Source organism: Mus pahari, chromosome X (assembly GCF_900095145.1).
Source record: "Mus pahari chromosome X, PAHARI_EIJ_v1.1, whole genome shotgun sequence".
Classification (NCBI taxonomy): Eukaryota; Metazoa; Chordata; class Mammalia; order Rodentia; family Muridae; genus Mus; species Mus pahari.
The window spans coordinates 5874070-5887985 of NC_034613.1; the positions used below are offsets into that span (position 1 = coordinate 5874070).

General features: G+C 38.3%; 1 protein-coding gene across 2 annotated transcripts in view; it reads right to left on the bottom strand.

Moving 5' to 3' along the window:
• Med14 (mediator complex subunit 14) overlaps window positions 1-13916 on the bottom strand; it is an 81562-nt gene that overhangs the window by 19321 nt on the left and 48325 nt on the right. For both annotated transcript variants that reach the window (XM_021187367.2, XM_029533991.1), the window contains exons 17-22: window positions 12901-13061; window positions 12668-12814; window positions 11430-11521; window positions 10099-10251; window positions 9557-9826; window positions 1972-2109 (exon numbers count right to left, since the gene is read on the bottom strand). In XM_021187367.2, coding sequence (XP_021043026.1) covers window positions 1972-2109; window positions 9557-9826; window positions 10099-10251; window positions 11430-11521; window positions 12668-12814; window positions 12901-13061 — 961 coding nt within the window. The remainder of the gene's footprint in view (window positions 1-1971; window positions 2110-9556; window positions 9827-10098; window positions 10252-11429; window positions 11522-12667; window positions 12815-12900; window positions 13062-13916) is intronic.

The window sequence follows — 13916 nt, forward strand, 5'->3', positions numbered from 1 at the left end:
CCAGCTTCTGGCTATTATAAATAAGGATGCTATGAACATAGTGGAGCATGTGTCCTTATTACCAGTTGGAAGATCTTCTGGGTATATGCCCAGAAGTGGTATTGCTGGGTCCTCCGGTAGTACTATGTCCAATTTTCTGAGGAACCGCCAGACTGATTTCAACACTTCTTAAATGCACCATTTTGATGAATGTTTAAAAACATTAACTAAGCAGATATGGTGGCGCACGCCTTTGATCCCAGCCCTTGGAAGACAGAGGCAGGCTGATCTCTGTGAGATTGAGTCCAGTCTGGTCTACAGAGGGAGTACCTAGGACAGCCAAGACTAATAATGAGACTGTCTCAAAACACAATTTTTATTGGTCGTTTTTTTTTTTCAGTTTTTTTTTCTGAGTGACATTGTCAGACATTTCATTTAAAAATAAAGAAGCAAGAAAAACAAAACAGAAACAAAGAATCTGTGGAGTTGTAACAAAGTGATGAATCTTCCTAACATCACTAGACCACGCTAACTTTTCCTTAATCTACCTGTAATCCTTTAGCCTCTTAACTATTCTCCCAGTTGGAAATCTCCTATCAAGTATCAAAGTTACTGGTACATAGAACTCTTAGCAAAACCAGAATGTTTAATAAGCTACAGTGTGATTTTTCTGTGACCTGTAAAATTACTGGAAAGCAGCCAACAGATGATTTATTTAGGGAGAGGGGAATAATAACAGATTCTCCATCAATTGTCAGTATGACACTAGCTGTGGCTAATATCTAGTCCATCTCAAGAACTGCTTTCCTAGAGTATGTGACTTATTCTTTCCAAACATCAATTCCAGGAGAGATCTACAATGTAAAAAAAAAAAGACCCCCAAAATAAATAATAGAAGAGAAGAGGAGGAGGAGGAGGAGGAGGAGGAGGAGGAGGAGAAGGAGCAGCAGCAGCACTCCTCTGGCACTGCTGGGCAAGGTCCTCCTCCATTGTGATGGCCTACCATCTTCACCTCATCCAAGTCAACATCTGTCATAGCTCCACTCTGGGCACAGAGGTATTCATATTGGGTCTTACTGGGCTGCCCTGTATTTTTATAAATGTCAGCAAGAAAACCAAATACAGGGGAGGAAAAAAATCTAAATACCTGCCAGACATAATATACAAACTCCTGCTGTTAAGAATCTAGTACTTTATGGAAGGGACAAGCACCAGCATATTGGACTTACTAAGCATAAGTAGCCAGGCCAGAAGAAAGCAAGCCCAAGGACTGTGCTATTTTGCAAAAGATTATGGATGAGAAGCAGTGAGTTACTTCATAAAATTGCCTCTGAAGAATAATCCTCAGAACCTTGCCAAAGGGTTGTATATTCACATACAACTAAAACCAACTGCTAAAGGCTCCAGACAAAAGGTGCTTTGAACCCTGACACAGAGTCTTTTCCATGCTAGTGAATCATAAGGCACTGGTTTAGGAGTACAAGATCAATGAGTGACTACTTTCTATTTCAAGAGAGACAAAGTGAGAACAAATTGAGGCTGGCTTCCGGGCTGTTCAACGAGGCAAAGGAAGGAGTCAGCAGAGTGCTGAAAGCTTTGGAGCTGTGATAGCATGGCTTGGTGAAACTGTGTATAGAAGAACCCTTGAAATTAGAACTGGCTGGCTTGGCAGAGACCTTAATGAACAACATATAACAGCTGCCTTTCAAAGACATGGTGAGGTTGCTGCACAAAAGGTTGCCTAGCATCCAGCAAGTGACTTTTTTTTCCCCAATTAGAAATGAGTAGTAATGGAAAAAGCCTTGACCTCAGGTGCTCATTTACTACCAAAGGAGGTCTCCTTATTGTCTCTGTTACAATTTTTTTTCAACGTTTTTTATTATAGGGGTTTCCTGGGCTTTTTAGCTCTTCCAAAGACATCCTATCTTTTAACAAAGAAATGCTGACACCTATAGAAGCTGTTCCACAGTAGACTTTCAGGCAGACATTTACCTGTTGCTGAGGTGGCTGGAGCTGTGATATCAAAGAGTCCATCATATCCCCTCCTATAGGAGAAGGAGGGTTATCATCCTCATTTACCGATCTTCTCCGAGCATCTTGATTGCTATCAACAAACATGTTCAGGAAAGTCTACAGGTATAAACACAAGATTTAATTACTTTAGCAAAATATTTTTCCCCATGTAACCATTTGTTTGTGTATGTGTGTGCTTATGTGTGTACATGTGTATGCATCTTCAATGGCATATCTGGGGAAGCTAAAAATCATCTTGCAGGAATCAGTTCTCTTCTTCTATCAAGTGGGATCTGTGGCCAAGACTTGGGTTGTCAGGTAAATGCCTTTACCTGCTGAGACATCTTACAACCTAAGTAAAAAAAATGTATGATCATTGAGAATATTGTAACACAACCATATTATGTATACCCCTGAAAATGATATTCTGACAATCTAATGAGATACTATGAGTTCTGGAGGAAGACAGCAAATTGAGGTAAACTGTAAGTAGTAAAAATAGTTCAGTAAACTAAATACCCTGAGTACTCTAAGCACACAACATTCTCTGACCCAGAAATGCAGGCCATGGGCCAGGCGTGGTGGCACACTCCTTTAATCCCAGCACTCGGGAGGCAGAGGCAGGCAGATTTCTGAGTTCAAGGCCAGCCTGGTCTACAAAGTGAGTTCCAGGACAGCCAGAGCTATACAGAGAAACCCTGTCTCAACAACAACAACAAAAAACAAAAACAAAGAAATGCAGGCCATATACATCAACATAGAATTTCTCATTAGCAAAAGGCTTCTTTTTCCTTTGTTCTTTATTTGGGGAGTTGGGGTATGTTGGGGCAGGATTTCACTATGTAGTCGTGGCTGACCTTTGACTCAACTATATATTAAGACCAGACTGGCATTGACTATAGATATCTACCTTGATGTGCTACAATTATAGGCATATGCCACAATGACAGGCACAAGGTCTCATACTTTAATCTAGAAAATATGATTTTAAAAGATGAGTAGGAATTAAGTGAATTACCTTAGCATGGTGACACATGCCAATAACCACGGCATGTAGGAGGCAGGAATAAGAGGACTGTTGGATTAGAGCCTAGCCTGGACCAAAAAAAACAAGACCTCATTTAAAAAAAAAAAAAAGAGCTACACAAGGAAGATGGTTCAGCTGGTAAAGTGTTTCTACACAAGAAGAGGATTTCTGTTAAAAACCCAACAGTGGCGCTGCACAGATATAATCCCAGCACTGGGAAGGGGCAGAGACAAGGGGTATGCTGGCTAACTAGTCTTGTGAACCTGTTAACTCCAAGATCAGTAAAAGACTTCATCTCAAAAAGTAAAATAAAGAATGAAAATAACTGATATCAACATCTGGCTTATATACACACACACATATGGATTCATTCCTACAATACAAACATGTACCCCATCACCACCCCACCCTCACGCTTGTACATACAAAGTTAACTGTTGGTGTTTTAGACTGCTTAATTTTAATCCTGAACCATCTGAAGTGATAAAGCCTTTTCAAATAAGGTATGTTATCAAAAATTTAAGCAAGACTAGTAGAGTTTATGTCTCAAGCGATGTCTTTCTGTGTATCACTCTCTCAGTATGTGCAAGGATTCTATGTGCAGATACACGTCAGTGGAGGGCACTGGGTGTTTTTTTTTTTTTTTTTTTTTTTTGAGACAGGGTATCTGAAAGAACTTGAAGCTCTCCGCTTAAACTTGCTGGCCAGTAAATTCCAATAAACCACCTGTCTTCATTCAGCAATAAAGGTTTGGTCACACACAGCCATGCTTGGCTTGTCATAGTTTATATGTGGGTGCAAGGAATTTGACCTCAGATTTTCTTTCCTTCATAGCAAGTCCTCTTATCCATTGAGTCACCTCTGCAGTCTGATTCTCCACTTAATACCCCTTTCCCATCTTCAAATACGCATGTCATTATTTCATCAAAATTATTAGAGGATTATTAAAAGAACATGGTCTTTCAAATAAAAGAAGAAAAAGAAAAAACAAAAACAAACAAACAAAAAAAAAAACAAAACAGCGATATACCATGGAAGCTGCTAGAAGCTGCTAAAGTAGATGGCTGAACTACCCAATTAGAAGACTCATATCTTAAGGAAGCCACCAGGAGAGCCAAGAAGCAAAGGTAATTCCATCCAGATTCTCAAGACACTTTGGAAGTAGCAGTGCCAGTTACCTTGGCAGTTAAGAGATCTGGCTGCTCTTCCTGAGGGACACAAGTTCAATTCCAAGCACCCACATGACAGCTCACAAACTTCTATAACTCTAGTTCCCGGGATGCAGACACATAAGTGGTGCACAGACATATATGTAGACCAAATTGTTAAGGGTGCTAAATTGGATTACTCTATATTTTGATGACTTTGGGTTGTTATTTTGGGAAAGAGGCTCTATATCTGTGTTAATAGGACACCTTCCTTAGTAATAGGATAAGATTTGATGAGTTTAGTTGCAGACAAGGGAAAAAAAAATCAAGAAGACCAAATAGGACAGGTAACTTGATTTGTTGACCCCCCCGCTACATGGGAAAAACCCTGAAACTGGCTGAGACATAAAAATGTCTGTAGCCAGAACTTCAGATATACATAGCATATAAATCTTGTTGGCTACAAAATCCTCAAAATTCATCATGCTATCCTTTCATGATATAGATGAAGACTTATTACAATTGGCAATTGATGAAACTAACTTAAAAAGGAGCAAAATTAGCCAGGCGTGGTGGCGCACGCCTTTAATCCCAGCACTTGGGAGGCAGAGGCAGGCGGATTTCTGAGTTCGAGGCCAGCCTGGTCTACAAAGTGAGTTCCAGGACAGACANGGCTATACAGAGAAACCCTGTCTCGAAAAAACCAAAAAAAAAAAAAGAGCAAAATTTCATCCTTAAACAACCTGTGCACCGTGTACATTTCATACAAATATCTTTATAGAACAAAATATTGGTTATAAGGGTCATATATTAAAGACTAAAATACCAAGAGTACACCCCTGACAACATTCACCTTCAGGGTGCTGAAATGATCTGTTGTTCCAGCTCCCTGCCTAACCCTGCTTCAACTGATGCTGCTTCTAGAACAGCTTCAGAAAGACTGCTTAATCCCAATGACCTTGCTTCATCCAGCCTTTCAGACTGTTCCAGCCAGGACTTCAGTTAAACCCTGCACTTTCTCAACACGGGAAGACTGGACAACAAATGCCAGCTAGTGTTATTTTGACTTAACCATTTTTTTTTCAGTTTCCTTGTGGGTTAGAAATTCTTCGCCCCAATTCAGCAGGAAGTAATTAGAAGAATATTGCCGTCCCAGCCCCTTAAGTTGGAGTAAATGAGATGGTTTTGGTTTTTATGAATTATAAATATGTTGTCACTTTAAGGGATAATTTACAAATAATTATGGTCTTGGAAATAGAAGAAATAAAATAGGGGGCTTACACTGAGGGATTTCTCTTTCCTTTCTTCTCTACCCTTTCTTTCTCAGGTAAAGGAAAGGGGGTTGAAAAGAAATAGATATAGAAATATCATAAGAAATTAGATAAATAAGGATGAATTATTACATTTACTCTTGAAGAATTTTATAGCCATAATCTAACAATGGTAGAGATCTTTATATTTTGATACAAAATTAAAGTTATATTTTGTTACATCGATACAGAATTTTGTATATCAATGCAGATTTAAGGTTTTCATTGGTTTAAGTCTCTGTATATTGATACAAAATTGAAAATTACTATTGTTCCTCTTAGATAGGCATTGTGCCCATGCAACTCATTTAAGAATACAAGGTTTAGACTCGGTCCTTTTAATAGCTCCTATTTAAAACTCTTTAGAAAAATTAAGTAATACAAATAGTCAGATAGTCAAACTTTATTAAAGTCTAATTTAGATAATTACAATAAAATGTTCTCAAGGTCACTCAAATAGTAAATAGATACAAGAAATAATGTTTAACAATTCAGTTATGCTGTATACAGGTAGATGGTCTTCAAAGGCATCAGAGAAACAGACTGTGACATTCAAAGTTATTTCATTATTAAAAGATATTTGACAAGACATGTGTCTGTTCCTGACAGTATACCCCATTCCACTTCAAAGAAAAGGTTAAGCATCATTACCTCCATGTGGAGTTGCTTCATTTGTGGCAAGCTAGCCACTAGGCAAGAAATGCCCTTACTTCATCTGCAGACAGAATGCTGTCCAAAAAAGATAAACAGACGCAGCATAGTCAACTACTAAGCTCTGCCAAGACAAGGTAAGCTAGTCCTTCAGAAGTCCTACTTCTCTTCAGTCAGTTGTTCTGGGCCAGAAGGCTGCAGAAAGATGTTCCAATGTTATAAGAAATGTTAGAGACTGTCCAAATTATCAGCTGTCTTTGTCAATTGTTTAAATTTTGGAAGCTGTGTTCCTGAATACGTAAATATTTATTCCTTCTTAAATCTCTGATGGGGTTGAAAACTAGATAGTTCCAGTCTTAAAATGAAACAAGTTGTTTAGGATTTAAGAAGATGTTCTAGGTCTAAATGATTGTTTTCACATGGTAATACAAATTAAAATCAAAGATGACTGAGGTACAGAATTGTAAACTCATTAAGTGAGGATAGATGATGAAATACTTATTATAAATGTATACCATACCTTATAATATTCCTAATTGCTATATAATTGTATCCAATACATATCTGAGAGAAAATGAGCCTAGTGTTGAACTAAAAAGGAGAATTGTTGAGGTTTGGTCTTGCTGTTTACTATAATGCTAAGTGTGGGCTCCATAGACCTGGAGTGTGCATGTAGACTCAAGTGGCCCTGTCCCCCATGTTCTGATTGGTAAATAAAGATGCCAACAGCCAATTGCTGGACAGAAAAGACATAGTTAGGGTTTAGCTTTCACGAGCTTGGGATCATAGGAAAGAAAAGGGTGCAGGAGGAGGAAGGAGAAATCACCATGAGTTATGTGAGCCATAAACACATGGTCCTGAGGGCTGTCAATTAGAGTTAAAAGCAGCCCAAATGAAATACAGTAAGTAGTAAATAATAATTTGGGGTTATCAATAGGAAAGTAGATTCTAATAGCATAGCAGGTAGGCATCTGTCCAACTCTTGTACTGTTTAAGGCTTATTGTAAACAAAAAGGTTGTGTGTCTCTTTTATCCTGGAACTAAATGGTCAAAGGTGGGTAGAAACCCCAAGTTGGGATTAAATAACTTCTCTATAACATCCATCCATATTAAACAAAATGAAAACTATACAAAGAATAAAAAATAAAAAATTTCCCCACTACTCTCCCAGAACTCTGTTCATCACCAGCTTCTAAAGGAGGAGCTCTGTGTGGGTGGGAAGACTGGATCCAGTAGCAATCCAGAAAAAGGTTACCACCCTTAAAACGGGTATTAAAGGCCATATATTTAAAGCTGGTAACTTTTCATCCTCTCCTTTGACCTTTTACAAATAGGGAAATAGATATACAACATCTCTGCAAATTCACAGTGGGCCAACAAAAGACCTAAAACTACTGATTTTGGCTGTATGGCCATGCAGATTGTCCTGGGATGAACACCAGAGTCTCCAAACCTTACCTATAAATAAGAGCAGAAAGTAAAGAATTACTTAATAATCCAAGAAAGGCACCAACATGAAAGCGATCAAAGTTCTACAAAAGAAATGCGAGTTAAGACTGAAAGACGAGGGAAGAGAAAGTGATTTATCCACATGAGAACATGTTTCTGGGCTGGGCAAATGGCTCAGGGGATAGTGTTTGAACCCCAGCACTGATGTAAGGAGTGTCAAGGCACGTTTGTAACGTAGTAACTGTGAGGAAAGAAGACGAACAACAGCACAAAGAGATTATTAAGGCTTACAGGCTAACTAGCTCCGGGTTCAGTGGCATACCCTGTGTTAAGTAAGACAGAATAATAAAGAAGATACTGGCCTTGCCCTTGGTTCTCCACACAAGCACAACTACATACACCATACAAACAAATAAAGTAGAGGTCAAGTCTAAGGTTGAAAGTCAGAGTTATCAGAAAAATCTAACAGAAAACAAGGAAGAATCAAAGCAGCATGCACAGAATTTTCCCAAAGCAGATGGGTTTGTGTTTTTAGGAGTCCACTCAGAAATGCAAAGTTCAAGCCAGTCACAATCCAAAGTAGAAAACGAAGCAGCAGAGCTTTAAACATTCTACAACAAATGATTGTAGTCTTGAATTCTATACCTAGGCACTCTCAGTTAAATGAAGGTAAACTAAAAACACTGTCAAACATACAAGGTCTCCAATAACCTCCATGGACTGCAACCAATCTCCTATGTACCTTCTTTTTTTTTTTTTCCTTAAATTTTCTTTTTCTTTTCTTTTTTCTTTTTTAAAATTTATTTATTATTATTTCTAAGTACACTGTATCTGTCTTCAGACACACCAGAAGAGGGCATCGTGGTTGCTGGGATTTGAACTCAGGACCTCTGGAAGAGCAGTCAGCGCTTTAACAACGCTGAGCAGCTACTATAGCAATGTAAGAGAAAGAAATGGAATCTGGAATGTAGAGTCACACAGAAGACAAACTTCTGAATGGACTTCTGAGGGTGGTTCCAGAGAGGCTTAACTGAGTTAGGATCACACATCCTGAATGTGGGTAACAAACTTTACGGGGCCTGGGAGACTGAACTAAATAAAGGAGGAAGCAACCTACTCTGCTTCCTGACTATGAGCACAACAAAGCAACACACTGCAAGTTCCTGCTGTCATGCCTCCCAGGAGCCACATTAACCCCTCCAACCTTGTTTTGACTAGGGTTTTTTGTTTGTTTGCATATAGACCTGTGAGAACACATTTGTGCAGGTTCACGTGTGCAGTTGCATGTGGAGGCCCAAAAGGACAAGGATTTTCAGAACAACAAGAATACTAAACAACAGACAGACAAACAAAAAAACCTACGAAGTCATAATTGCTACATAACCTTATTGGAAAACCAGGAGAAAGGCCAATGTATTTATTTATAGACTGGAAGCCACCTGAAGCAAGAAAGAGTATATAAAACCAAGTTTTCAAAGTTGTAAACGCTCCTTTTTAGGGTGAGAATTACTCAACAAGTGACAGTGTACCTCCGTACTCAGAGATACAGCTATATAAACACAAAGAGTAGCAACTACCTGACAAGTGCAAACAGGTTTATCTGAGGAGCAGGAACACAGCAGGAACAGGGTAAGGGAGGAAGTTTTCAAAAGCAGCCTTCAGAACTATTTGACCCTACACACAGCTTTCATGAGGATCTCAAGCAATAAAGTCTTCCTTTAAAGTCCCAATAAGCAAATGTGAGGCTCTTTGATATTCCCCCATCTTATTGATCAGAGAATGAGGAAACAAGGGGCCTCCCAACATTTCATGTACAAAGACACAGAACTTACTGCAAATCGTAGCTCCTCCAAAATGAAGTTGCAAAGAAGATACAGCAACTTTACTGCTTACTAAATTCGAATGGGACATTTCTCCCTCAGAAGAACGGTTTTCAAGAATATATTTATTCTATTATTCTCTAACAAGGAAGTGTGTACCTTTAATCCTGGTGCAGGATAGAAGCCTTCAACTAACTTGCTGTTATCAAAAAGACTATAGGCACCATCCCGTATTGCCACGACGCCTCGACTACGGCAGTATATATCAATGCAGTACATGTTCCTGAAGGCCAGTCTGATGTGGGTGGATGATTGTGGTAAAATGGAGAAACACTGGTAGGCGGTGTTAGTTCTCTGGGTCAAGCCCAACATTGGAACAGTAGGCAGTTTGTTGATAGCATTTAATGGTGCCTGAGTATCAAACAAAACCTAGAAGAAACAGAGAGATCACCCAGTTGCCATGTAACTGCAGAAAACTTAAAATTTTCGGTCTCATAGTCACAAATGAACATTCTGGGACATTCTAGAAAAGTTCCTCTTGAAGTGCACTAGATCATTTTAATTAAGTTCTCCTGGCAGTGTTTAAACCATATAAGACAAAAACATCCAACTTACTCATTAAAGACAAATGCAGATAACTTTTGGTGTTTTGCATAACATACTACTAATACATCTTAAGACAGAGAAGAGAATTTAATTACCTGTAGTAACTGAACCACATTTGGTGTTTTGTTGAACATTTCTTGAAGTTGATGGAGAATGGTATTGTGACAGTTACTGCAACCTGAGTTTGGGCCAACTGTTCCCAAAGAAATGTGAAATTTCTGATGAATGGAATTCCACTGGATACTAATCTAGATCAAAGAGAGCACATGTGGAATAAATTGCAAAGTAACAGATTCAAGGTGAAAAACATGATAAAGGTAAGTCAGAAAACATCAAAATGAGAGCTTTTTGTAAAAATGAGTAATGTGGTAATATTTGGTCCCAAATTCCAAATATGATATTCATATAGATTAGCAGAGCCTATGAGCATGCATATCATTTCCCTTTTACTATATAAACTAGAAAAAAACTTTAATCCTCAGTGTTTTGTTTTCTATTCAACTGCAGAGTCATATTCTCAGTGCCACCAACTAAGGTAGCAAGCACTGTTATAATAAAAGTGAAGATCCTCAAACACATGTTCATTCAATTACTAGTAATTTCAGATAGTACTAGTTATAGAAGTGTTTAGAGAGAAACGAGTACAAGTGTTCTACATGTCTCTACATGTACCACGTACATGGCTGATGTCCAAGAAACCCTGGAACTGGATTTGCAGATGGTTGCTGAGAATGCAAACAGGATCCTCTATGAGAATAGTACAGCCTCTCAATCACTGAATCTCCTCACTTTAGTTCCCAACTCATTGGATTTTTAAGGAAAAGTAGTATAGATTACAGGGAGTATATTTAGGATTAAGACACGAACAAAGAATGAATATTTTCATATAACTCAAGCCAAAGACAAATTGTATTTCTCAAAGCCATTCATTTATAGTTAAGACATGAATCCCAATTGAAGTCCGTGAACAAAAAAATATCAAGAGTGCTTTTTTTAAATCAAGATCACATGCTCTAAAGACACTGTAATTTATTTTTCAGTTTTAAAGAATTAAAATATATCACACTTTTATTTCAGCAGAGCATTTAAAATTGATGTTCCTTGAGCCTTTATTTAAGGCAGTTTTCTTTCCTTTGTTTCTTTTCCAAGCCACAATGTCTGGCAAACATCATTTGTTTTAAGTTCTTAATTTTTAAGATAAATAAGAAAGGAACCTCCATTTTTAATATTTATTTTTATTTTATTTCATGTGCATTGGTATTTTGCCTGCATGCATGTCTGTGTGAGGGAGTCAGATCTTGGAGCACAAAGTGCTGTGAGGGGGCTGGGAATTGAATCCAGGTCCTCTGGAAATACTCACAGTGCCCATAAGCACTAAGCCATTTGCCAGGCCCCAGAACAACCATGTTTTAATTCATATACTTACTGAGCTTCCTTTGGTGGTTCCATAACATAAGATAAGCTTTCGATAATTATAAACACGAACTTCTGAGAAAATATTCAGATGAGCAGGTATTTCTAAACAGAAACAAACAAAATGCATTGATAGGACATGGACATTTTTTAAAAGCAGGTATGAAAAGGAGAGCATATTGGCAAATCATATGCCTAGTTTGGTTGTGATAAGGTCTCCTTAAACCCCAGATTTTCCCTCAGAGTCTCTGTGTACTAATGGTGATGGATATACTCCTAGATCTTGCTGCCTTTACCTAACAAGTGTCATGATTGCAGGCCCACATCACCATGCCCGTTTGATTGTTTTCCAAGGCAGTCACAGAAATCAAAAGCATGTAAAGGCAGGACAGAGAAGGTGAGCCATGGAAAAGGTCTAGCACAGTGGCTAATACAGCAAAGCACTTTCTCTGTCCTGGCCTTCTCTGCTACCAGTTTATGCCAAGAAAAACTCTCACACAAAGCAAAGTTTTTAAGTCTCTGTGACATGTTTTGTCATCTGTAAAATAGGGAATACCTATTTCCTAAGTAGCTGTGCAATTTAAATGTGCTAGTGTTGGGACACAATCCAAGAATGGGGCCGTATGAGAATTCTGAGGGTTATGGCCTCAGTGCCTTCAAAGACACAGAATAATTCTTGGAATGTGCTTTTGTGCCCTTCTTAGGTGTAGCACATAGGAGTGAGTTGACTTCAGATTATTCGTTTCAACTATTGTTATTTGTTTCTGTGCCTCTGTGGAAAACATGTTTTGCCATATGTGACTTCCATTGTAATTGTATACTTTACTCATGTGATACTATCTAACCCTCACGGTATACATAATATGATGCTCTGAATAAAGATGGTTATTGCATGAGACTTTAGTTTGCATCATTTACTGGCTCCATTCTCTCAGGTCCTCTAGAGTGGAGTCATGCTGACACAGCACAATGTTTATTAGATTGCATGCTCACAGCAGATGAGGACTATAACACAAAAGTATATTACTCACAAATCTGTCTATGTGTGCAAATTTCTAGAAATAAAAGAAGTTTAACAGGTTTTTTTTTTTTTTTTTTGCCAGAGGAAAAGAGACTATATACTGACGTAAAGAAGGCAATTTTCCTTAGATACACTTTTGACTGTATTTTTTTAAAACAATGTACAGGTTTTACTTTTTCTGTTACACAAAGGAGGTATTTTGAATTTAAAAGGAAGACTATTACATGTACCTGGTAGAGAACGTGCAAATTCCAACACACACTCGTATAATCGGGCAATGCTACTCCAGTCATTAAGAAACATTTCAACTACTTTTCTACCACCAACAGGTTCAGACAACAAATTTTCATATGTCAGGTAAACATGTCGGGATGGTCCTAAAGAATTCAAAAGAGAAAACTAATAGTAATCAATACTTTTAAAAATACAGACATAAGCAAAAACACAGTGTGAAAGATCTTACCTTGCTCCCTGGTGGAAGTGCCATTAAGTGGACAATTTGCAAACACTAACTCTGCCACCCAAGTGCGGTTATTTCTACCTTGTAATCGGAAAGTGCAATCAAGAAGAGAGCGGTCCAGGGCCTTCTGTGTTTCCTCACTTATTCCTTTACAGGGAGGAATCCTGTTATGAAAGACGATATATGAGATGTATGTTCTGCCTAAAGACAAAGCACAAAGTAAAAATGACAGACAGGGTATGACTACAGAGCTTTAGGTCCAACATGGCTTCTAGATCCCTTCTACAAAGCAACAGTTCCCAGCAATTGGAAATATTTAACCCACATCAGTTGACATAAACCTATATTAGGACTCTCATTTTAACCCCCCAAACCCCAAACCCCAGACAGTGTTTCTATTTTCCATCTACAGCTTTGGAGACTAATTACCATATCATACAATGTTATGAAGCAATATATTTGAGCTGGTATTTCAGTAGTAGATGAAATAACAGGTGCTACATTATTTATTTATATAGTATCTCTCAACTCACAGATTGGATCTTAGATTTTATAATTATTCCTATCAAGGCAGTATCTAGAAATACAGAAACTTGTTTTAGTTTTCTTATTCAGAATATCCAGAATAGGACTCCTTGTTTGGGGCAATATTGCTAACTTTGACTGGACAATTCTTTATTGTGGGGAGCTGTGATGGGCCTCCATGGCCTTAATCTACTAGATGCCAAAGCACTTAGAACCCCGATTGCTTAGGTAATGATAAAAGTATTTTTAGGAGCCAGGCGTGGTGGCACACGCCTTTAATTCCAGCACTCGGGAGGCAGAGGCAGGAGGATTTCTGAGTTCGAGGCCAGCCTGGTCTACAAAGTGAGTTCCAGGACAGCCAGGGCTATACAGAGAAACCCTGTCTCAAAAAAGCAAAACAAAAAAAAGTATTTTTAGACATTGTCCTTCATGTTCCTTAAAGGGTAAAACTACCCAACCTCCATGCTGAAAACCACTGACCTGGAAATGAAAAA